This window comes from Protopterus annectens, chromosome 7.part1, assembly GCF_019279795.1.
Source record: "Protopterus annectens isolate FY-2018-M chromosome 7.part1, PAN1.0, whole genome shotgun sequence".
NCBI lineage: Eukaryota > Metazoa > Chordata > Ceratodontiformes > Protopteridae > Protopterus > Protopterus annectens.
The window spans coordinates 219,409,561-219,437,120 of NC_056740.1; the positions used below are offsets into that span (position 1 = coordinate 219,409,561).

Here is a 27,560-nt window from a genome sequence, read left to right on the forward strand (position 1 = left end):
GCTGCTAACCTCCACCACTATGTGTGTTTTGGGTATGAACAACAGACAACAAGGTAAGAAAATTTGTCCTTTTCCCCACTGTTGTGGTAGAGAATTTGTCCTTTTCCCCAGTGTTGTGATCTCAGAGTTTATAAAGTCAAGGGAACTGTAGGGGAGGTGAGAGGGGTGAGGCCCCTGCAAAAATATTTTTTTTATGTTTACTTTTAGGCTGTTTGATGCACACTTTGACATTCAATGTGTTGCTTGTCAAAGGCTTTATTCTCAATGGAAGGTGCCAACTAGATTATGTCTACATATATCTATGGATGTATCTCCATATATCGAAAATTCACGATATCGAAAGGCAACTATAGAACTTAACTGGTCAATCAGCTGCTTATCAAAAATAAAATAAAAAAAAGAACAACATGGTTTGCACCCAACACCTCCTGCTAAGTATATATCTCAACTCCAAGATTACACTACTGTGGGAAAAGTGCAACTTCCCCGATCCCCACTGTATTGTGATCTCACACAGAAGAAGGCCAGTACTTTCCATTAGCTGATTTTCAATCAGTTGTATGACCTTTGTTTCCATTCAACAATTAGAACTTTCAAGTTGTTGCCCCTCACTCCACTTTAGTAATTTGTGCTAACCCCTCCCATGGTTCTGCCCGTAACATACACATTACATTAAAAAAAACATTTCCATAACATTACCACTACACAAGACACTTCAGACACATACAAACAAACACAAACAAGCACTACACCTACAGCCTAACAGTCATACTTGCACACACACACTAAGCCTATCCCCTTATCTAAAACCCTTTACACACAGACACAAAGACACAAACATACACACACACACACACACACACACACACACACACACACACACACACACACACATACACACACACACACACACACACACACACACACACACACACACACACACAATGAATCAATCCCCCTTACCTAATCATTACCCTAACCATAAAACAAAAACACTCAAACACAAACTCCCAGAACCACCACTTACCTTTGTAGATCAAATAGAACTCACCCAAGACAGCTTTCACCCCGATGGCTTTTCAAACTATATACATATATATATATATATATATATACATATATATATATATATGGGTCCACCTGACAACGTCGACAGCTCAGAACGCCGACACCGAGAACACCGATGCCATAAGATCGACAACTGAGAAGACCGACGGATGAAAACACCGACGCTGAGAACACCGACATGGGAAAAGGCTGTGTAAGTATGCGGTAGTGACGGACGTTAGGGTGCGAGTAAGGTAAGTGTGCAATATTGACGGTCTGTAGGGATAGGGGTGGGTTAAGTGAGTTAGGGTTAGGGCGCAGGTTAGGTAAGTGTGCAGTAGTGATAGTCTTTGGGTTAGGGGCGGGTTAAGTGAGTTAGGGTTAGGGCGCGGGTTAGGTAAGTGTGCGGTAGTGATAGTCTTTGGGTTAGGGGTGGGTTAAGTGAGTTAGGGTTAGGGCGCGGGTTAGGTAAGTGTGCGATAGTGATGGACCTTAGGGTTAGGGTTTGGGTTAAGGTTGTAGATAGTTGTGTATGTGAGGTTTAGTGTGGGTTTGTAAGGATTTTGGTGTGCTTGTGTTGTGTGTGTGCTTTTGGACAGGGATTTGTTTTGTTTGTTGATTGTCGATATTATGGTGTGTTGTGCATGTGAGGTTTCGTGCTTTGTGAACTACGGTTATGTGGTGTCAGTGATTTCGTGTTTGTGAACTGTCGGTTATGTGGTGTCGGTAAACTGGTTGTCGATGTTGTGGCTTGTCGACCTTGTGAACTGTCGGTTATGTGGTGTCGATAAACTGGTTGTTGATGTTGTGGCTTGTCGACCTTGTCAGGTAGACCCATATATATATATATATATATATATATATATATATATATATATATATATATATATTTATGCATATACATATATATAAAATTAAAAAAATTAAACACACAGATGTTGACTTTGCTAACATTGATGCAAAAATGACTGAAAAACAAACATCAACAGGCAACTACAAAGCATTGTTTTTTTTGCAGGGAGCAAGCTATACCCCACACACCTTGCAAATTCAATATTCCAACTCAAAGATCACACTACAGTAGGATAAGGGCATATGACTGTACCACTATCTGTAATGTACCACTATCAGTAAAATAAAGAGCCAGCTCTTTTTGAACAGTTGATTTTGCTTATCTGTACCTGCTCCCATGGGATCGACAATTTGTGCCAATGTGCTAATGATCAAAATAGATGCTCAAGTGTGTGTGTGTGTGTGTGTGTGTGTGTGTGTGTGTGTGTGTGTGTGTGTATATATATATATATATATATATATATATATATATATATATATAGGATACCATTAGACAGTAGTACCTTGTGATACATATTTTATCTATTTATTTGGCCAGCATAAGGCATTAATGCACACAGATCTTTCTCAAACACAGCACAGAAGCAATGTCTAATTATGTATCACACAGTAAACAAAAAATGGCTGGCTACAATACCTGGACTTCAGGATGAAGGACATTAACAGCTCATAGTTAACTTTACCATTCTATGGTGCTTTCTGATAAAAATACTAATCCATGAATTCTGCATTCAGTGCCATTTAAGTATGAGATCAGTACTAAAAACACACTGCATTCCTTGTCACAGAGTTGTATTGCACTGACAGCACAGTATTTTATAGGTTCATATGTCATTACTAGGTTAATGGCACAAGAGCCTTTACATCCCTGAACAATAATACCCAGGATATGACAATATTATATCTTAATTGCCCAGATATGAGATGGGGTATTATCAGGGTAGTGAGTCTTTGAGTGTTGGAGCCCTGAGTCATTTTACAGACTGTCTCTGTCTGTAAAGGACATGGGCAGTACCCCAAGAGTGAATTTATGGTTTCCCCAGCCATTTATCCAAAATTCTTTTTGAAGAGAGTGAGGGATGTGCTTTGTTTTACGAAGATGAAAAATGTATTCCATAGATGAGGTAGCCTTTGAGATAGAAATCTGTCTCTCCAGCAAGTTCTGTTAGAGTCACAGATAAGGTTTAATTCTACAGAATGCATAATCTTTGTATAATTTTTCTTGTGAATATGTAACATTTTCATCAGGGCTGGATCAGAGAATGCGTTCTAGGTCAGGTATAAGTCCCATCTCAAGAAACATATGAGATGGAGTCAAGGTATAGGGCCTTTAGTCGGTCTGCATAAGACATGTGTCTTATACCTCTTAGTTTTTTAGTCAGAAACCACTGGGGCCACTCCATTTGGTGTAAGTGCCTGATTAGGTACATGCAGAAGGGAGCATTGTACTCATTTATGGGCCTGATGAAGGCTGAATAGAATGGCACTATGACTTACTTTGATCTTAATGCTGTGCCTTTACTTATCAGTTGAGCCACACAGAAGGATTTCCTCACTACTGTAGTTACCTGATGGTTAAAGTGTAGGTTACTAGATATCTGTATTCCTAACTCCCTCACCAATAGGTCTACCTCTAGGGGTATGGCACCAGTACTATAATTTGCTGGGATATCTGATTTACCAAAGGGTAAAATTAAACATTTTTTAGCATTTAGTCTCAGACCATAGTTTTGGCACCAGTCATTTGTCATTTTTAAACCTGTTTGTAGGCAGTCAGCATCATTTGGGGATTCAATGATTGTTCCTAGCTTGCAGTCATCAGTGAATTTGGTGAGCCAGAGGCTCCCAACATTGGTCTTCACTTCAGAGGAGAATATACCAAACAGGAGGAGTCCCAACACTGAGCCCTGTGGGGCACTACTAGAAACAGGTTTCTTATTGGAAGTGGATTTACCTATCTGGACAGCATGTGTCCTGTCAGTAAGCCAACTGGCTACCCATCTGATGATATAGATGTATATGCCTAGCTCAGTAAGTTTATATATGATCTCTGAGTGAGGGCTTGCATTGAAAGCTTTGGCCAAGTCTGGATAAGCGGTGTGTACCATTTTACCATCACCCATGGCCCTGATGACTTTCTCAAAGAAGTCCACCAGACTGAGCAGGCAAGACCTCCCTTTGACAAAGCCAAATTGGGTCTGGTTCAGTTTTTGGAGAGTTCCTATGTTGTTACTGATCAGATCCATGACGATTCTTTTCATTACCTTGCAGATAAGACTGGTAAAGCTTATGGGTCTGTAGTTCCCTGGGTCAGTTGATACCCACCCACCCCCCCTTTTGCAGAGGGATGACTGTTGCAGTCCTCCATTTCTCTGACAAAAGCCCATCAAGTGGCTGTGGTTAAAGAAGGTTTCTAGTGGCCCTGATAGATTCTGCTTTAAGCTACTGTTGTCAGGACCCATAGAGGCTGTGTTTTTGGCTTTAGCAAGTGCAGTAAGGACCTGTTCCCTCATAATGACTGATAGGGGGATGGTTGCAAGTATTTATTTGGATGTTGTAGGAGGTGATGAGAGACAAGTCTGAACTGAACGTGTCATCCAGAAGGTTTGCTATAGTTTCAGTTTGAGTGAAAGTATTGCATGTTCATGATTAACTTGGCATATTGCTGAGTGTTTCCCCCGAAGAACATAATTAAATGAAAAGCTTTATGGTTATTTTTTACCTTGGTGGCTATTTTTACCTAATAGTTTGCTTTGGCAGATTTAACCAGCTCTCTGATTTGTTTGTTTAGAATGGTGAGTGTCTTTTTGCACTGTTTTGTCTGTTCCTTCTTGGCTTTGGAGAAAGGCTTTTCTTTTCCTTTTGTTGTATAGTCAGGGGTCCACCAGGGTGGTTTATTTTTGCTAGTAATCATAGGTTTGACTCAGACACGTACTGCCTCTGCTATGCATCTATGTGTGTGGTTGTACAGTGCTTTTGTGTACAGTTCAGAGTAGGCCTCTTTGTCATCCAAGTTCAGAGTGGAAGTTTAATAAGCTGTCACCTAGTTTGTGGCAATTGGCCTTAGCAAGATTCTTAATAGGTTTCAAGTTTGATTGGGTTTCTAGGTTAGTTTTAATACTAAAGGAGATCGTTTTGTGGTCAGATCTTACCAGGGAGGAGTTAATGCACAGTAGGGAGTGGCGTCCCCCCAATGTTTGTGAGTATTTGGTCAAGGATATTTGTATCTCTAGTTGGGGAGCTAACTAGTTGCTCCAGGGTGTTTGTATTGACGAAGTCCAAAAATCTCTGAGGAAGTGAATTATGGGTCATATAAGTCTCCCAGTTTATGGAGGGGTAGTTGAAGTCACCCATTAAATATGGTGTTAGGCTGAACGTTTAGAGATTCCAGAAGGTGAACGTAGGAGGTGTGGTTTTCTAGACTCATGTTAGGGGATCTGTAACTAGCAAGGATATGATAGGGGGTTGCACCTATGGTTAGTTGGGCATGGAGCAGTTCAAGAGAGTCACATTGTTGGACCCATCTAGCAGTGTTCTTGTCCTTTATGAACATTGAGACACCTCGTCCCTTTGATTTATCCTGAGCTAAGGGGTATTAAAATGTATGAAAGGCACTGAAGCCTTTGATAGCTGGCATGCTTTCCATTGTTCGAAACCATGTTTCTATGACTGCACATGCATATGCATTCTCCAGGGTGAGGAGTCCTTCCAGGGAGTGCAGCTTTTTATTTAAACTCTTAGTGTTGAGCAGCATTACCTTTAGGTAGTCATAAGTGATTTTTGTTTTGCTGGAGGGTTTAATAATTAAAAAAAAAAAAAAAAAAAAAAAACATAAAATTATTCTGGCACCATGATGACCAAAGAGACCAGTAATTGTATATATTTTATTGAATAAACTGTGCAAGTAAAATCTTTTGCCTTACAAGGATTCTTCAGGCAAATAACCAAAAAAAACTATATTAAAACCATGTGACACAAAAGATCTAACATTTAAAGTGGCAGTCATCTAATTTTATTTCCTAAATCTTTTAAAATTGGTTTCAATGTAAAAGTTTCATTAAACAGCATGTTTCAGTTGTCCATGATTTTGATGATTCTAACATAGTATCTACACTCGACCCATTATATTTTCCAACATTAATGAAGGAGCCATACAAAATACCAATTGAAAAAAGAAACAGAAGCAAAAATCAAGGTCACAGCAGAAACAGGCAGTAACAACAGAGCCCACAAACATGCAATCAAATGACAAAGTAAATGGTACTGTTTTTAACTTATCAAAATATAAACTCAGTGAAAATGAACTTGCACTTCTAAATAAGGGCTTAACTTTTATACCTGCTTATTCAAGAGACATTTCAGATGTCATATCTGAATTTAAATTTTTTTTTAGAAACCACAAATTTTATAAGGAACACACCAAAAATAAGAGGCAAAAAGCTGGACATTCTACAAAAATCTGGACAGTTGAGAAGTATGGTTTGCAACCTTATGACCAGCTGTAAAATTCTGTTTGTGTTTAGTTCTGCAGGTATGTATGTGTTTGTAGGAAGAGAAAGAACACCTTGTTTTCATTCTGGATGTGCTAGGTTAGTTCTTCTTTCGGCTTTTCTCGTTTAGGGGTCGCCACAGTGGAACTCCAGCCCGCTAATGATTGGAAGTAGATTGTTACGGTACCAAAGTGCCAGCTTGACGCCCAGCCTTCAACGAAGGCATGCTCATTTACCCATGTCTTTCGAACGCCACTAGACCATGGGGGGACATGCAGACTTCACACAGAAGGTGCTCCAGCCGAGAATTGAATGGGAGAACCTCTTGCTGTGAGGCGACAACGCTACCGCTGCACCACCGCAGCTTACTACCACCAGGAAATAAAACAATGCAATGATTATTGTCTTCCAATTTATCGTTTGAATTCAACCTCTCATTAATATATTTGCTCAGCATTTTACACTGGCTACCATTACCAGATAACAAGAGAACTACTGTCTCTGTACTGCACTATTTCCTGTCACATGACATTTATTCTACCATTCAACATAGCAAAAACATCAAATGATGCAGTTTTTACATTGGCCGCATTACCATAGTTGTATAAATCACTTGAGAATGGATATTTCTTTTGACTGCCATCAGAAGGGATAAACCACAATCATGGTTACTCTAACCACTGGGGGCAACAGAAGCATGACCTTTAACTTAATGCTCTAATATTAATGCACAGACAAATCAGTGAATGTGAGGCTCCTTATCTGTTGTATATTTACATGAATGACCTATATCACAACTTGTATATGGATGTCATTGCACAATATCTCTAGGATTTGTAAAAATGAGTTTATGAGTTAAAAAACAGTAATGTTTAGGTACTATGATCAGTACAGTAATGGTGCCTACAAAGAATTATAAAGTACAATGAGTAACAGTTCTCTGCACTGCATCTCCCACTGCAGACATAATCCTTATGTATGAGAAATTACCTTTTTCTTACTGTTCAAGTGAATCACAGACAAAGAAAAACTGCATGCAGTGAAACTTTATCTACTTAATATAAAATATCACATCACAAGCTCTATTTTCTGTGAAAATGGTGACATTACCTTGCAGTACCATAAATAATGTTATCCAGATCAACTTCATTTTTAAATGAGAGTCAGATGCACAGTATTTTTCGGGAAAGTTTAAATGATGGTGAAGTCTGAAAATAGAAACAGAACTGTATAAACTATGTATCATTAATATTGTTATATATAATACAATACAAAAGAACAATACTGATCAGTAGTGATGAATGCAGAATGCTGTTATAATGGGCTTTACAGTAATACAAAAGAAAATCAACAAGCTCAATATGCAAAGCAAGCCAATAAAGATGCAGTGCTGTAATGTTATACTAAGGAGCTAGCAAGAAGGAAGATGTGTATGGAGAATGAGCTGCGAGATTAAAGACAACAGCTACATGTGCCATTACAGCAAATTGCATGAGTAAGGTATTTAAAGGTTCTGAGGAGTGTTTACAATTATCCTTCTGATTCAGTGGTATAAATTCTGTACAAAAGCACTATTCCAAAGTGAAATATTTAAGACCGGCCAGATGTGAAGCACTTAACCGAGTTGCCAACATTTCTGTCGCTATGTAACTATACTGCTAAGGAATTTCTTTCTTTCTTTCTTTCTTTCTTTCTTTCTTTCTTTTTTATTTTGAAACCATGTGTCCATTTGTGGAAATCATTTTATGTTTTATGTACAGCATGTGACTTAAGAACAGCTCTGTATCTACAGTTAAATCTACTTATCCAAACATTTTGCAAACTATTTGTCATTGTGAGGGTCATTATGGTGACAAATAAAGCAGGAAAGTCTAGACTTCTTGTATCCTCCAACAGTGTTTTCAGCATGTCTAACCTCAGTAAAAAACAAAAAAAGACATAAATAAATCCTACAAGATCCACATGATTTCAGTCAAGCTGAGTACAATAATCTCTCCACCCTATCTTGTGATTGTCCCAGAGTCTTCTCCAAGTGGACTCCAGCTGGTAACATCCTACTAGGGATGCCCAGAGGCTGTCCACACTGTCGCTCTCCTGCTTTGGACACAATAGAAGAGTCTTTGTGGGTTCTGTTTAAGCAGTTTTCATTCGTCATAAACTTCATTAGATGCAAACAACATAAATTAACCTACCAAACCCTTTTTATACACATTTCCTCCCTTACCATTTACCAATCCAATCATACCATCAATTTAATAATTAAAATAAAAGTAATTCAATAAATATAAGATGCATGTCCTCACTAGTAAAATTCTGTAAACAACACAGTCTTCCATTTAAAATACACAACATTGTTGCATTAAATATTGTTATAATAAATATTTACCATTGTTGTTACATATTAAAATCCTATTGTCATTCAAACCTAAATACATCAGACTATTGGATTAACCAACACCACCATCTAGTGACTCAACCTAAAATTACATACTATATATATATATATATATATATATATATATATATATATATATATATATATATATATATATATATATATATATATATATATATATATATATATATATATATATATATATATATATAGGTTCACTATAGAATCCCGAAATACTGAAATCCCGAATTTCAGTATTTCAAAATTCTATAGCTGAAAGCTTTAAATCGTGAAACACCAGAAGCGCAAAATTCAAAATCCGGTTCAGAGCTTCTGATGTTGCGGTGGGTGAATGGATAGGTGTAAGTTCAGGTAAGTATGTATGAGTGTTTTGGTTAGGGGCTTTAGTGTATGTTAGTGTGTTTTATCTGTGATGTGTGTGCGCAAGGGGCTGTGAAATGTGTGGGTGTGAGTTACCTTTGTGTATCTGATTGTGCGATCTCGGAGTTAGTATATATAAGTAGGGGGATGTGGGGGGTTCAGCCCCCACACATGGAGGGTGCAGGGGGGATTTCCCCCCATGCTTGTCTGTAGTGTAAGAGTGTATGTTTGATTGTGGGGGGGACATTGTGTGTATGTGTGTGGTGTATTTGTAGTGTAGGTTCGCGATTTTAAATGTCACGGTTATGGTGTTTTGGGATTTAAAGCTTTCGGGCATAGTATTTTGAGATTCCATAGTGAATCCATATATATATATATATATATATATATATATATATATATATATATATATTTTTTTTTCAGACAGAAATAAAAATACAATTACAAAATTAATCTGAATTCTACCTAACAATTTCTATCGAATTTATAATCCATAAAACCACCTAAAAAGATATTTTAAAAAATTGTATATATATTAAAATGTATATCTTTACCTGTAGGTATGTATTATTCTTTTAAAAATACCACTAAAATTCCAAAACCAACAAACTAGGTTAAACTTAATTTATAATCTAGCAGCTCTTAACTTCAAAATGGGGGCAAGGGACACATTCTCATTTAAACCTGGTGGTTTATTGGCCTCTAAAAAAGTTGCCAATAGACCACCTGGCACTCAATCCTTGCTTCCCAAGGGCCCCCTCTAACATCAATAGGAATTTCTTCTAACACAAAAAATAGGAATTTTGCCATGCGGCAATCAGCTGTGTGTTTATACAACGCACTTCTCAAATTCTTGTTACATACATCATTAGCATGTTCATAAATCCTTTTCTTTTAATTTCCTCTCCATTTTCCTATATAAAATGCTGTGCACTTATTGCACATCCCAATATACACCACCTCCTTAGAGTCACATGTATTGTAAGTTGCAGTAAATATATGTTTATCCCTAGCTTCAACCCAGACACCATCCACATGAGCTATGTAGGTCAAGTTTTACCACCATTGATGTGCAGTCATCATGGGGTTATTAAGGTTAGTTTGTTGATAGATAATTCTGCCAAACCAGAATCTAAACAATGCACAGAAGATTTATTACAGATTATAAGAAAGCAAAACAGTCACTATGTGAAACTAATTGGAGTGATGTGTTCAGTGGAAAAACTGCAGAAGGAATGTGGAAAGTTTTGAAAGAGAAATTGTTTGAGTTCACAAAAATAAATAAAAGTGTTTAACATTAGGATCTAGGTACACAACACCAGGGGGATATATTTCCATAAGAACAAGATACCTGATTAAGATGAGAGTCAAAAAATATAAGAAGTGGAAAAGAGGTTGAAATACAACTTTGAAAACTGAAATAAAAATCTGGACAAACAAATTAAGCATTGTATGAGGCAAGATCAAGATCAAGAAAAATCTGCAAAAAATTGTATATAAAGATATTGAGCATAATAAAAAGCAATTTTATAGATACATAAGATGTGGAAGAAGTAAAGTCATACAAATTGCTAAGCTGTGTTTAGATTCTAAAATTTATTCTCAGATATAACCAATTATAGACATTTTTACAAAATCTTATGTAAAACAGTTTGGCTCAAAAAAGTTGTTCTAGTGATATCCAGTGATATCCAGGTAACCTTTGATTCTAGAATCAAAATAGGTTGTTGTGTCTTTCGGCCTTTCCCAGTTAGGGGTTGCCACAGCGGAACTACGGTCTGCTAATGATTGGTAATTGATTTTTACATGCCGAGTTACCAGCCCTGATGCACAACCTTCAACGAAGGTACGCCCATTCACGCATGTCTCCATGCAGAAGACGCTCTAGCTGAGACTCGAACCGGACAGCGTCTTACTGTGAGGCAACAACGCTACCGCAGCACCACCACTGCAAAACAGATCTATGCAAACTGGATCCAAATAAAGCACTGGGAGGAGACAGAATTAGTAATAATGACCTGAGAGCACTTCAAGAAGATTTATAGTATCATTATATCCATTATTTACTAGATCATATAAATATGGAGAGATTCCTCAAGATTGGAGACATGCATTTATTAAACTTCCTTTTATGGGAAAGGGGAGTAGGACAAACCCAGAATCATACAGACTCTTAAGTCTACTTTCATGTTGTGGAAACATAATGAAGAAGGTAATATTGGATAAATTATTGTCAGAACTAGAAAGTTTGGGAATGGAAACCATAGACAGGCATGCATATGTTGAAAATAGATCTATTACCAGCTGTAACGTGATGTTGTATAAAAATATAATAACAGCTATTAATGGTCATTCACAAAACACTGACCAATAAATTGCAACAACTAGGTATTGATTTACTCTTGATAAGATGGATACCTGCATGGCTTACAAATAGGGCATGACAAGTATCATACAGCAATTGATCAGGCAACATTTTTGGTCACAGTCAGGGTGTCCCACAGGTCCCCCTCCTAAGCCCTTACATATTTAGATTGTATATTTCAGACCCATCTTTTTCATCTGAGGTGTTCTACAATATATATATATATATATGCAGATGACCTGAAATTGGGTAAACTGATTACAGGTGTTACAGACACGGCATGTCTGCAAATCAACTTGATCATTTTGGCACAGGAGAATAATATGCTGATTTTTTTGTGTCTTTCGGCTTTTCCCGGTTAGGGGTCGCCACAGCGGAAGTCCGGTCCGCTAATGATTGGCAGTAGATTTTCACATGTTGCTTGCCAGGCCTAACGCACAACCTTCAATGAAGGAATGCCCATTCACGCATGTCGACACACAGAAGATGCTCTAACTGAGAATTGAATGGGCCACGTCTAACTGTGAGGCGACAACGCTACCCCAACACCACCACAGCGGGAATAATATGCTGATAAATACATCAAAAACTAAACATATGAGATATGCTGATAAATACATCAAAAACTAAGAATATGAGATTTAAGAAACCTAAATTGAAAGGTAAATATTTAATACAGCACACAATGATTGAAACTGTAGATTCATTTAAGGACCTGGGTATATGGGTAGATCCAGCTTTGAGTTTTTTCTAATCATATCAAACAATTGATTAATGATAGTTGTAGAATTATAGGCTGTATAAAAAGATTTATAAATTAGAAAATCAGAAATAATGACATCATTGTTTGTTAATTTCATTACACCTCAAACTTGAGTATGGAATAACTTATCAGATGAAAACAAGCATAAGTAAACTGGAAACAGTACAGCAGAAATATACCAAGAGCATCCGTGGAAGTGAAAATTTAAGTTAATATGAAAGACTAAAATATCTGAACTTGTACAGTTTCTCATATAGCTATTTAAGAGGATAGCTAATTGAGGTACAGAGTGCATTTAGAGGGGTCTACTTCTTATCATCGAATTTACATTTCAGCGAATCACAGATAAGCAAACTTACTTACCTGAAATCTCACTATGCCAAAATGCCAGTTTGCCAAAGTCCATTTATTTGATTTAGGTTCAGTGTTACTGATAGTGCGAGAAGTGTAACTATATATTTTCTATGTACTTCTCGTACACCATACCAGTAGTGAACTGTAACGGATGTGACAGTAGTGTGCAATATATGGAATACTTGTGTAACACTGCATGTAGCTGTCAGCTAGAAAATGCACTACAGTAAGGATATGAAAATATACCCTTGCTGTCACTGTAGTGCGATCTCGGAGTTGGTATATATATATATATATATATATATATATATATATATATATATATATATATATAAAATGGCAGGGGGCGCAGCCCCATACAAGGGAGGTATAGAGGAGCTTGCCCCCTGCAAAAATATTGGAGAATGTTTGTGTTTTTAATTTTATATTTTATGTTGTTTTTATGTTGGGGATTTGTAATTCAGCAAACTGGCATTTCGGCATAGTGAGATTTTGGGTAAGTTTGGTTATCTCAATTCGCTGAAACATAAATTCGATGATAAGAAGTAGACCCATTTAGAGACAACTAGCTCTGGGAATGTTTGAAGTTACCAAAAAGTAGTAGAAAGGCATCACACAACTAATGTAGATTCTAATAGGAATGAGAAGTGTACTAATTAGTTGTCTGAGAGAGCAGCTGATGCATGGAACAGACTACCAAACTATATTAAAGCAAGCACTAGTTTAGATATTTAAAAAACAGTCTGAACACTTATTATGGGAACAACTGTTCTGGTATATTGGCAGGCTAGAAGGGCATTAATGCCCGTGCTTGAAATATTTGTATGTATGTATTATGTATGTATGTACCTCCCCCTTTCCCCTTTTCATCCAATCTCAAGTCTCTTGGATTCCAGTAAGGATTCCCTCTCCACCACCTATTTTGATAGTTCATTCCTTGGCTATTCAATTCACAGTGTGAAAATACTTGGTAGTCTATTTCAGCATTACACAAATCACTTTGTAAGGAAAGTACTTTAACAGATCCACGGGCTTAATTCCCACAATCTGATACCTTTAATTCCTCTTTCCCTTTCTGTCCTTCTGGCTCAGAATGAGTTCTTCAAATATCCCTGGAATGATCTTATGAGCCACTATTATTTCGTCCTGTCTTTTCTGATCCCAGGTCTGGCTCCTCCAGCCTCTCTTCATATCCCTTCCTGTTACATCCTTCCAGTGGCTTTCCTTTAGATTCCTTCCGTCATGTCTGTTTTCATGTATGGCTCCAGAACTGCGTGCAGTATTCAAAATGTAGCTTGACCAATGTCCTTTAAAGTGAAAGCATTAATTCTTTGTTTCTATAATTTATCCCCATGAGGACATACAGCAGCATTCTGTTTGCATCTGCATCTGTCATTGCTCTCTACATCCAACAGTTTGTTTTTGGTGTGAGCAACACCGCCAGATCATAACACCTGCTCTGTAGCCATTAGTTCCACTCCCCCAGAGGGTAACTCACAACAGAGTTGTTGTGGCTAAAGTGGCTGTACTTTGTATTTGCTCACACTGAACCTTACCTGACATCTTTTTGCCCTTTTGTTCATCCTTTCCTAATCCTTACATCTTCTCTATTCCCTCATCCTGTACTACTACACCTTTCTTTGCTATAACAAAGTTGCTAAATTTGCAGCACATGCACCTTTCAGTGCCCACCACTGTATAGCACTGAAAAGCTTAAATTGGTTAAAACTGCTGTATTGGCTAGCATATACATGACTTCTCACCACCTATAAAATTATTCAGCATCCATCTGCCTGTCCAGCACTTAATACACTCTATACAACTATGTTCCCAGTCAGTCATTGCAATCCAGTGACCAAAATCTCGTGTCTGTCTACAAACTTAGCAAATTTTTCAGGCATTGTCTGTACTAACTTCTTACCTGTATGCATCAGGTATATACCCTCCCTCTCATCTTTCAAAACCCCTCTGAAAGACTTCCTAGCTAAAATCTGGCTCTATTCTTGCTCAAAGCCAGGATAAACTATATCCCCAAATGTGAACAAGTACCTTTTCATTCCTTATACCTCCTTACTCTCCCTTCTTCACTTACCTCCTTACTGTTACCTAATTTTCTTCCTTGACTTTCTCTTTAAACATACCATAAGCCTGTTTTTCCCTCACTTCCTATTGCAATTCCTATTTGTATTAGACTAACTTACCTTTCATTTCTCTACCGACTCTATAAAATGTCTAGTAGTATAATAAATACCACTAAAAAAACACCAGTGTTCCAGTTCACAAATAAAAAGGCAACAGACAATTCCAAAACAAAATGTGGATGCAGAAATAGCTGAATAATTCAGTATAATCCAACTTTCTTAACAGCAAAGAACTGTCATAAGCGCTTTTGCAGTAATATTGCTTCATCAGATGTAATCAAACATACAATCAAATCACCTATAAATAACTAGACCAATTTAAGCCTACCAATCAGAACAACCAGATCTTAAAGTGATGGAATAAATAGCTATTAAATAAGAACTAGCAAATTAATCTGGTGGATTTACACAAATACATACATATAAAAACAAATAAAATATATATGTACATGAAAATATATAAAAATACATAAAATACATATAAAATATATATGCATATATAAAAATCATCTAAACAATGGTCTGGCTTGCAGCATAGGTTTAATATCCACTTTATCATTTAATCCATGACCAAAGTCAACCCTAAGATTAATTATCCATTTTGCTTCTAATTGCTCAGTAAGATTCCTTATATCACCTCCACATTTGTTCTCAAATAATCTCCCAATTGCCTGAAACTTAAAATTATGCTCTAATGTGGTATCCTTGATATGTTTAGCTAAGGTATTGCTTAAAGTACCATTTTTAATATGGTATAGATGTTCTCTTATTCTATTCCTTAAAGCCTTATTAGTTTCCCTATATAATATTTCCTACATATTTCACAATGTACCAGAGAAACAGTTTGCATAAATTCACATGTAGTGGCATATTAAAGGTGTATTTTTTATTATTCTGGTCAGGAATTCCTGTGCTGTCTATGTACTTACAGATATTGCATTTACCACATGGCTTAGTGTAGTTTAACCTACAAATACTAGCAGTTTTCTTAGGGTAACACAACTGTCTCTTCAAAGATCTCATATTTTTTAAAAATAAATCCTGGTTGCTCACCCACTACTTCTTTAATTATATTATCAGTGGCTAAAATAGGCTAGTATTTCCTTGAAACCTGTGTACATCGACCACCGTCACTGGAGTAATGCATGGGTACCTTCAAACGATTTTGCTTCTTAAACTTCCTAGAAGTATCACCTGTCTTCACATAAATATGTGAAAAATAGGGTCTAGCTATACCCTGTCTTAAGCAAGTCACCTCTTCAGTAGCATATCATACATCTTGTTCATAACCTCTCTCTGCAAATAGCTTAACCAATTCTCCAGTTTGAATCTAAAAATCAACATCAATAACACTAGAGGCTCTAAAAACCTGATTGTTAACTACATTTTTAAAAATATGTTGAGGATGCATGTTATCACGAAAGAAAAGGTGATTGCAATGACAAGATTTTTTGTAAAGCTTAGTGGGAATAGCACCTGTTTCATCAACCATAATAAGTACATCCAAAAAAAATCTATGTTCCTGCCAGAATATGTACAAGAAACATTAAGATAAGAAGTACTCGAACTGATGTAATTATCAAAGGTGTGAAATTCTTCCATATTATACCCCCAATTTAAAAAGATGTCATCAACAAATCTACAATAAAAAAATATCGATTTGCTAAATGGTCCATTAATAATATGTTCCAACTCCCAAGCAGCCATTACCATATTGGCGTAGCTATTGGCACACAAAGTACCCATAGCTATGCCATTATTCTGCCAATAATATACATCATTGAATAAAAATAAATTATTTTCCAAGACCAGTTTCAAAAGAACACAATATAAGTCAATCTTATCTACAAATACATATGAATGTTTACTTAAATATTGTTTAATGCTTTCCAATCCTGCCTCATTATGGATGACTGTAAAAAGTGATTTAACATTAAAACTAGCTGATACAAAATTGTTAATATCAAATGCATATCCATTGGTATTACAAAATAAATCTTGCAAAAAAATGTCTAGTGTCTCTCAAAATGTATTGATTGGAATCCAAAAAAATGTCTAAATGTCTTTTCAATAAACATGGATATAGGTTCAGTACACCACTAATGTCCAGATACAATAGGACATAGTGGTCAATGTACTGGATTTTTATGTATCTTCGGAAGACCATATATGATTGATATAAGTGGCTTCTCTACCATAAAATAGCTGAATAAAAAATTATCAATAGTTTTACCAATAAATAAAGACTTCAACTTAAATTTAATAGAAGAAATCATGTAAGCAACTCAGTTCTAATTAATTCTACTATAAAAACTAGTGTCAGCTAATAACAGGTTCATTTCCTTTTCATACCAAGAAGTATCTAATATAACTATAGGTCCTTTATTGGCTGATTTAATTGTAATATTTTTATTGTTTTGAAATCTACATGCAGTAGAGAGTCATATTCATCTTTAGTTAAATTATAATACCCATATTTATTGCTTACTGTCATATCAGATTCATGCATCTTGTAAAGTTCATCAAAACACAGATTCTCAAAGGCAGCTTACTAATGGATGTTAGGAATAAAATTACTAGTTTTTTTTTTTAAATAATTGAACGGTACATTATTTTGTAACTTATTACTACTAATATTCTCTTTAAAGTTCAATTTTAACATTAAGTTCCTAGTAAATGATTTCAAATTCAGAATTACTTCTGTAAAGTCAGTGTGTTGCATAGGAATAAATGAGAGTCCTTTAGGTAAAAGTTTAAAATCAGTTTCCGTTAAATCAAAAGTGGATAAATTCTAAACTAAGTTGTGTTGTCGTTTGTCCAAGTTTTCATCTGCACTGGTACCTCTATTGCTTCCCCCATATCTCTCAACCATACTGCATTTCTTGGTTTTTCCAGTTTTGAGGTTCAAATAATGGGGTGCCATGATTCCTGAGTGGCACCCCTTAATTTCCAAATTTCCAAGCTTTTTTTGTAATGTTTTTGGTTTTAGCTGATGTCATCACATGCAGAGGTGTGGGTGATGATGTCAGCTCTGTGAACAGCCTGCCAGCCTATCGGAATTGGCTGAAGGCTCGAGAAATTCACTGAGCTTTGTTTCTGGCCATAGAGTGTCAGCAGCTGCATTTTAATTCCTCCAGGTAAAATGTAACAGCAGGGCTCCTCCAAGTAAAGAAAATTGTGCTGTCCAACTTTTTTAACAGCTGTCCTGTCCCACTAGAAGTAACGGCCAGCTGCAGGAACGTCTTTACTTTAACAGTAAATTGTTACCATGCTTTATACTGTGTAAGCCAGAAGAATAGCTTTCATTGTGTGTTTAACATCAGCTGCAGGAACCTTTTACCGCACTTTAATTTGTACTGAGACTTGACTTTTTAACAGCAGTTACTCCCTAGAAATAATGGTAAACTGTTACCACACTTTATACTGTGTGAGTCAAAAGAATAGCTTTCATTGTGTTTTTAATATCAGCTGCAGGAACCTTTTACCGCACTTTAATTTGTACTGAGACTTGACTTTTTAACAGCAGTTACCCCTAGAAGTAACGGCCAGCTGCAGGAATGTCTTTACTTTAACGGTAAACTGCTGCAGCGCTTTATACTGTTAAAAGCAGTTAGAATACGTATGCTTACATATACACTTAAACTGTTTGCAGTCAGAATGAGGTTTACTTAACAGCCAACTGTATTTGGCAGGCATCTTTATTTTAAGCCAATTTATTGCTTTTGTTTGGCAGGCATCTTTATTTTAAGATAATGCTTTAATTCATTTGTACTTAAAATACTGTGCTGCTTTTGTTTGGCAGGCATCCTTATTATAAGCCAATGATTTCATTCATTTGTACTTTACTGTGCTACTTTTGTTTGGCAGACATCTGTATTTTAAGCCAATGCTTTCATTCATTTGTACTGTGCTGCTTTTGTTTGGCAGGCATCTTTATTTTAATGACAACTGTTTATACTTAGAAGGTACAGCTTCATTTCATTTGTACTGTGTTAGAATATGCAATGCATTTGTTGTTGTACCTATTGGCTGGCAGGTCAGTGTGTGTGTGTGTAAATGCCTCAGCTAGTTATAACTACTAGTTAGAGTTACTCATACTCAAATCCTGTACCTTAGGTACAAGGCGCAAGAGCTTAAGTTCTCTACCCATGCCACCATCACCACCAACCCCCTTTTGATTCAAGGAGTTAACCATATTTCTCAACTGTCCAATGTTTACGTAATGTTTGGGTCATACTTTTGGTCTGTTCCTCTTAACATGTGTTCTGGCAAATCAGTGAGTAGTTGAACTGAATTCATTAAATAATGATAGTCATTTAAGTTTCAGTCTTCCTGTCTTACAGGAAATGCATGGGAACATAAAATGTTTTATTCCAGCAACTTTTCTAAGATTATATAAGCAATGTTTAAAATGTGTCCCTGGTTTTGGGCTTTTGTCCCCCCCAATACATTTTGACTTTTTCAAGATTTCTTGTGCTGCATAGTTCTTCAGGGAAAAGTTTAGTGCTGCTTATACCAAATCGGCTTGTGTTGTTAGTAGCACAACAGGTAGAATACTTGCTTTTGATGTAGAAGGCTGTGAGTTCTACTCCCACATTATGTAGATGGATTGCTGATACTGTACTGTGTTGTTCTTTTAAAGGGGGTGGGATCAGTGGATGCTGCAGTCCTGAGAATGTCCTCTTTGACAGAGATACCTAGTAACTATGAACCTGTTATCAGTTTGCCATCCATTGCCTATTGCAATATTACTACCGTATCATTTTTTTAATGTAACAATAGTAATTTATTCCTCAAGAGCAACAGACAGTTTATTTGTAGATAAACAAAGATTAAGTTGTTTGCTAGAAGCAACCTCTTCATTAGTTACAGATCTCTTTAATGTGGAATTATTTAGATGGCTTTTACTTCTGCAAAGATTGTGCATATTTACTGATACTGGCGGATTGTAGAAGTTTGAGTAGACTTTTATGATGGAAATGTTTTGAATTGGGCAGTTTTGTCATTATTGGTTCATGCATTTTGTTTCATTGCTTACTGGAAAATGTTCAAAACAATAAATTTAAAGTGCGCTCTAACAAGTGTGCTGTATTATACAAGGAATGTAGTTTAATACAATCAGGAAGGTGTATCAAAGAACGCATGTATGTTTCATGTGCAAGGGGCCTATAATTAGAAAACAGCCCAAAGGTAATCTTTATCTGCCACTGGCCAGATGCATTTTTTGAATGTGGGTTTTAATGCTGTTTTAATGAATGTGAGTTTCAAGGGCAGAGAAGTTTTAATGCTAAGTCTATTTTCATTGTGAGACTGTATGTCTTTGTTTAGCAGATGTCTATTAGTGTTTATGCTATAAAGTAAAAGTTTAAATGAAATTGAAATAGTCATCATGGAAGTAAAGCAGTACATACATTACAGTGTTTATGGTAAATGGGGAAAAATAGCCAAGCAACGGGACATTGGAATGGCTGCAGGGGAAGGGCTGTGTATGGGGGTGCCCCATTTAACCATAATTTTGTGAGGGGGGGGGTGGTTGGCAAACACAGACAGCCCTGGGCAGCACAAATGCAAGCTATGTCACTGATCAGTAGGCCATGGAGAATGACTTTTGGAGGCCCTAGCAAACTATAATATTCTTTTATTAAGATTAGAATATTTCCCTACTTTTGCCACAAAACCCACATACTGCAAGTCACCAAAAACAAAATCCTAAGTTTCATCATCCTCTCCCTTCCCAGTGAACATCATTGCTACACATTTCAAAAGAAAACAAATTACTACAGGGTCTGGGCCGGGCCATATTTTGGTTGGCTGTTGTTCAGTTTGAGCTTGAAAGTTGGTACCCCATTTTTCCATTGAAGTGGGCAGGGTTACATAATTAATGTATGTATATTTTATGTTAATCAGCAATACAGATTTGTACCTATTTTCATGGGCCTTTGCCTAACATTTTGATGTTTCTGTGCTCAGTGGATTGCCACCTATATGGTAGCTAGGGGTAACCTTGTTTTTCCCAAAGGGTATGACTATGCATTTCTTGGCGTTTAACTTTAGGCCATGGCTCTGGCACCAGTTATCCGTTTCTGTGAGGCCCTTCTGAAGGATATCTGTGTCAGAAGTGTTTTCGACTATGGCGCCCAGTTTGCAGTCATCTGCAAACTTCGTCAGCCATAACCCTCCTGTGTTGCTTGTACTTCAGAAAAGTAGATGCCGAACAAGAGTGGACCCAGGACTGAGCCCTGTGGGACACCACTTGTGACAGGCTTTGAGTCTGACATGGCTCCAGCAACTCTGACCCTGTGGGTTCTGTCACTTAGCCAGTTTGCAACCCATCTTGTGATGTATGGGTTTACATTCAAGCTGATGAGTTTTTCGATGATACCTGAGTGGGGTATTGTGTCGAAGGCCTTTGCCAGGTCGAGGTAGGCTGTATGGACTGCCTTTCCCTCATCAATGGCCTTGGTGACTGTTTTGAAAAAGTCAGCCAAGTTTAAAAGGCATGATCTGCCTTTGATAAAGCCAAACTGGGTTGGATCCAAAGTCTGAGTTTATGCTATAAAGTAAAAGTTTAAATGAAATTGAAATAGTCATCATGGAAGTAAAGCAGTACGTACATTACAGTGTTTATGGTAAATGGGGAAAAATAGCCAAACAACGGGACATTGGAATGGCTGCAGGGGGAGGGCTGTGTATGGGGGTGCCCCATTTAACCATAATTTTGTGAGGGGGGGACGGTTGGCAAACTCAGACAGCCTTGGGCAGCACAAATGCAAGCTATGCCACTGATCAGTAGGCCATGGAGAATGACTTTTGGAGGCCCTAGCAAACTATAATATTCTTTTATTAAGATTAGAATATTTCCCTACTTTTGCCACAAAACCCACATACTGCAAGTCACCAAAAACAAAATCCTAAGTTTCATCATCCTCTCCCTTCCCAGTGAACATCATTGCTACACATTTCAAAAGAAAACAAATTACTACAGGGTCTGGGCCGGGGCCATATTTTGGTTGGCTGTTGTTCAGTTTGAGCTTGAAAGTTGGTACCCCATAATTCCATTGAAGTGGGCAGGGTTACATAATTAATGTATGTATATTTTATGTTAATCAGCATACAGATTTGTACCTATTTTCATGGGCCTTTGCCTAACATTTTGATGTTTCTGGGTTGAGAGGTATGGTTTCCCCCTCCAGCTTCCTTTTCATCTGTGGACAGCTCTTAGATCGGCGTCTCCCTCTTAACGTCCCCTAGTCTTTTATGAGTAAGGGAAAATTTAATTATGTCTGCACAAAAGATGTTACTTTGTTTTTCAGTTTAACATTGTCAGTGTTCCTATCTGCTCTGTGTACTTGCACTTCAACTAGGAAAGTCTTTCTCCTGGCTCCTAGATTTTTAGGAAGTGACACATCTCTCTTGTCCCCATTTAAAGTGTGTGTGAGCGTTGTTGTTAAAGTGGCATTCTGACTGGAGGAAGAGTGCATCAATCTACCTGTAGCAAAAGGAGGTTTATTTGAATTATTTATTGAATTGGATGAAAAGTCAGTTCTTTGCCGTGTAAAAACATTGCCTTTGTTAAAATCTAACTGATGACGCACTAATCTTTTTGCCTTGATCTTAATCAGCTTCCTCTCATATAACTGCATGCCATCAAGAATATTCGAAAGATGTTGGTCAAGCAAATCGGTGTGAAAATTGCCACACAGTTCATGTTGTTCTAGTATAATATTAGATAGTCGCTCGGCTTCTTTTTGTGAGAAATTAACCAAAAGATGCAAGTATGTAAAACTGCATTCAAGATTTGCCTTTTGCCATTCAACTAACAAGTCTGGATGCAAATCACCTTGCATATGCATTTTTAAAATGCGTAGCCCTTTTAGGACTATGCCTGACTGAAGGCAGGCTTGTAGATGAAAACTTTGTAAATTATATCTTTTTAATTTAAATAAACTGATCTAAAGTCCATGCAGTTTAGTTTTCAACAAAACAATGTCTGGAGTAGCATTGTAGATGATATTAACTGCAGATAAATCCAAAAATGGGTTTGTCATACCTTGTAGTATGTTAGTCTATTGGAGACTTTCAGTTCATCCAAACCATTGACCTTGGGTGTATAATCCAACTCAACAATATCACCCATACCCTTAGCTATAATACTGGGGCAATTAGTGGAAAATGTAAAACAAACATCTATACCATATTAAAAATGGTACGTTAAGCAATGCCTTACCAAAACATATCAAGGATACCACATTAGAACATAAGTTTAAGTTTCAGGCTGTTGGGAGAATATTTGATAACAAACATGGAGATGATATAAGGAATCTTACAGAACAATTAGAAGCAAAATGGATAATTAAACTTAGGGGTGACTTTGGTCATAGATTAAATGACAAAGTCCCTAGTAAACATATGCTGCAAGCCGGACCATTGTTTATATGATTTTTATATATGCATGTATATTTTATATGTATTTTATATGTAAGACAGAATATGTCTGTGTGAATGAGAGGGAGGATAGAGGAATGGTGAGGATGCAAGGAGTAGAGGTGGCAAAGGTGGATGAGTTTAAATACTTGGGGTCAATAGTTCAGAGTAACGGTGAGTGTGGAAGAGAGGTGAAGAAGAGAGTACAGGCAGGATGGAGTGGGTGGAGAAGAGTGTCAGGAGTGATTTGTGACAGACAAGTACCTGTAAGAGTGAAAGGGAAGGTCTACAAGAGGGTAGTGAGACCAGCTATGTTATATGGGTTGGAGACAGTGGCATTGACAAAAAGGCAGGAATTTGAGCTGGATGTGGCAGAATTAAAGATGTTAAGATTTGAACTGAGTGTGACGAGGGTGGACAGGATTAGGAGTAAGTATATTAGAGGGTCAGCCCAGGTTGGAAGGTTTGGAGACAAAGCCAGAGAGGCACGATTACGTTGGTTTGGACATGTGCTAAGGAGGGATGCTGAGTATATTGGGAAAAAGATGCTAAGGATGAAGCTACCAGGTAACAGGAAAAGAGGAAGGCCTAAGATAAGGTTTATGGATGTGGTGAGAGAGGATATGTAGGTGGTTGGTGTGACAGAGCAAGATGCAGAGGACAGGAAGAAATGGAAACAGGTGATCTGCTGTGGCAACCCCTAACTGGAACAGCTGAAAGAAGATGATGATTTTATATGTATTTTATGTATTTTTATATATTTTCATATACATATATATTTTATTTGCTTTTTATATGTATGTATTTGTGTAAGTTCAGCAGATTAGTTTGCTAGTTTATCATTTAATAGCTATTTATTCTGTCACTTTAAGATATGGTTGTTCTTATTTATAGGTGATTTGATTGTATGTTTTATTACATCTGATGAAGCAGTGTTATTGTGAAAGCCCTTATTACAGTTCTTTGCTGTTAATAAAGTTGGATTATACTGGACTCTTCAGCTTTTTCTGCATCCACACTTTGTTTTGGAATTGTATAAAATTTCTCTAAATATTAAATGATTGTCATAGTATTGATTCTTAACCAATGTTTTTATATTATGTCTAATTTGCTATAATTATTTAAACTGTAAATGTTTTTATTTTTGAAGATTGTAAAATTATTGTTCTTAAAATGTTTTATAATAATTTGGAGCTGTTCTCAGTGGGACTCCAGTAAAAACGAACTTCTCCCCGCTTGGACTTTCCTGGTAATCAAATGTCAATAAATAAATAAATAATTTGCAACACCATCAGAGTGATTGCTTCATTTCTCTTTTCCCAAAGCTATGTCTAAGACAAACATAGTGAGGCATATTGAAACCAGGGCAGAACCCTACAGTACTTCACCAGTCAGTTTCTTCCTAACATTGTCCCTCTAAACACAATCTTCTGTGTCCTGCCACTCAACAATGCAACCCACATACTTCTGAATGATAGGCAGCTGCATAATTCATTTGGTATAATAGTTACAGGTTTCATCAGCACCCCATTGCTTAAATATCATAAGCATCAATAAGTAATGAAGTTACAAGAATAGCTGCACCGAATAATACTTATGGAAAACTGTGGAAGCTTGCTGCATGAGAAATGAAATTGCTTGTTCTGAAGAGTTAAGTTACCAAGCATGACAATAAGTGCTGAAACCGCTAATAAAAAAATTAATGTCCAAACCTATAAACAAGGTATTTCATCCATCACTTTTTCGCTGCATTTTTAGTTTAGATTATTGTTTCTCATTTGCTTCAGTGAGATGTGATAATTATTTAAGATTCCTTGTGAATAGAGCTTTGCATAATATAATAATAATTCTGAAAATGTTGCTTAATATTCAATTTTCCCTTGTTGTTTTCTTCATGTAATACTGACTCTGAGATGAAAATAATATATTGATGCTTGTCACAGTCATAAACCTTACATTTCTTCTACCTACCAACTCCAATTTCTCAAAGTCCCCCAAGTTACTATAGATACAAGTGAAATAATATTGTATAGCCATCTTCAAAAATGCACTGCTGAACAATTTTAATGTTTTATTTTTTTTATGTTGAACTGTGAAGTAAGTAAAATGGTTATTTTGACAGGGTTTTTATTTAGTGGCAGTCCTTCCCACTTCTGCATTTTAGTGGCATCCTGCTCTCCTCAACACCCTTGTTATTAGTCATTTTAACTGAGTAGTACTTTTGCAGTCCCTACTCAAATAATTTGCTCTAGAGCATTCAAAACTGTTTTGTTTTTGTTGAATAATAAATAAATAAGTAAAATAACCCAGATATCTCCACATATGCATCTTCAGATTTATTAAACCAATACTAAGCTAAGCTACCATCATCTCAGCCACCACGTATATGAACGCATAGCATTGTTTTAATAAATCTGAAGTTTTACATGGACATGTCTGAGTCCTTTTGTCTTACAGCAAGATATGGATTGTACTTTGACATTAATTATTTTGTTTTACTTACTTGCTTATGAAGCAGTACCACATGGTGTATTCTAAAAATTCAGTGTGAAAATATTTTTAAAAAAGGAATATAACAAGTCTATTTTGGATTTTGTAAAACTTACTTTGACAAATTTCCATATCTATAACCCCATTTACAGCAGTTCGGTTTCTTCCTTGCTGCTTATTAATATGGCAGATGTAATTTCTCGGAACCTCACCACAAGTTACTTTGATGTCGTATAAGCTATTTGTATTGGCATTAAATAGAATCTTGAAGGGGATAAGAGTTCAGGCATTTCTTTGCCACTGTACATGAAATGCACATGCAAATTTCACGTTTATGGCTAAAGCTATTCAAGCAATAAACTAATGCGCCTACAGTGAATTTTGCAAATGAACACTCTGAACTTTGGCATCTTAGCATTCCAGTCCTTTTGCTGTGCATGTAATAAATCAAATGGAAGAAAGAATAGTAGAGTCTGATTTTATAACTACTTTAAACCTGTTGGGTATTTGTTGTGGCTTAAAATAAACTACCAGGTTTATGTTCCTAATGATGTAGTTACTAAAGGGTAATAATCTTTAAAAAGCATTTATGCTGCATTCTGCATCGCCAAGAAAACGCCAATGCAACGGATTATCAGTGACTTTTTCTCAAGGTGTGAGTTTTCTAAGCTTATCACAGGAAGTCTGACAACCTGAAGCAATCTATTTTCTGTTTGTATCACACTGGTATTGTGTACTACAGCCATACCTCTCAACTTCTAAGCATAAGAAATCTGGACAAAGCCTGACACAATGGGGGGCAAAGGCCTAAAAACAGGGACACATTTTAAATATTGCTCTTAGAAAGTTGCTAGAACAACAGGCTTTGTGTTAGCATGCATTTTCTGAACAATATGAAGTCTGAAACTCAAATGCATGTCATTATTTAATGACTTTAATTTTCAAATCATATCAGTGATTAGTCAAAAAACACAATTTTTATGAGGAACAGACCAAAAATATGAGGCAAAAATCTGGACATTCTGTGAAAATCTGTACGGTTGAGAGGTATGGCTACAGCCGGTAGGAATCTAGATTTGGAAGGCACAAATCATTAAGCTTCTTAGTCACATGTATGCACATAAATGAAAAATTTTCCTGTACTTCAATGTTAGAATCATTACAGGGCAAAATGTTTCTGAAGAAAATTAAATGATCCATTTGTCTGTATTTCTTTAAGAACAAAGATCAACAGAGCTATTACAAATACATTGCTCAATATAGTTTATACATTTTTAAATACATATTGGTTTTCAACCTTGTAAAAGTAATTCATAAACCAGAAGGGCAAACAGAGGTTGGGTTTATGACTTGGATAAAGTAATCAAACAATATAAAGAACTACAATAGAACTCCACTTTAAATATCATTAAAACATGCATCACATAGTTTTTAATTACCTGTCACCTGGATAAGCTCAACAGACACAAGTGAGTCTTTTTATAGTGACCCAGGAGCAATGTCTGAATAAGTGATTTGCAGACAATAACATAAATGAAGATAGAATGTCAGATATTGTGTCATGGTCTTTTTTTTGCATTTTAGAAGTAGATAATTAGAGACATTATTCAGCAAGGTAATACATTCTTATTGAGTATGTATTATCACGATAACTCATTTTGTTAAATTCCTGAGCATTTGGCATGTCTTAGTGTTCAAGTACTTGCTTGCAGATTTTAGAAATCCTCCATCATAGTTCTGGTCTGTGGCATTACAAGGCATTCTGCAAGTATACATTAACAATAACATTTTCAAGGGATGAAACGCTATACAATATGCTGCAGTCCAGCCTTAAGCACACCTTAAGCTTCCAGAAACA

At 36.5% G+C, this 27,560-nt stretch overlaps 1 protein-coding gene across 2 annotated transcripts in view; it reads right to left on the reverse strand.

Annotated features, from left to right (window-relative positions):
- Nucleotides 1-27,560, reverse strand: part of SLC51B (solute carrier family 51 subunit beta) — a 186,040-nt gene that overhangs the window by 97,888 nt on the left and 60,592 nt on the right. For both annotated transcript variants that reach the window (XM_044078667.1, XM_044078666.1), the window contains exon 2: nucleotides 7,500-7,597. In XM_044078667.1, the coding sequence (XP_043934602.1) occupies nucleotides 7,500-7,539 (40 nt within the window). In that variant the 5' untranslated portion in view covers nucleotides 7,540-7,597. The remainder of the gene's footprint in view (nucleotides 1-7,499; nucleotides 7,598-27,560) is intronic.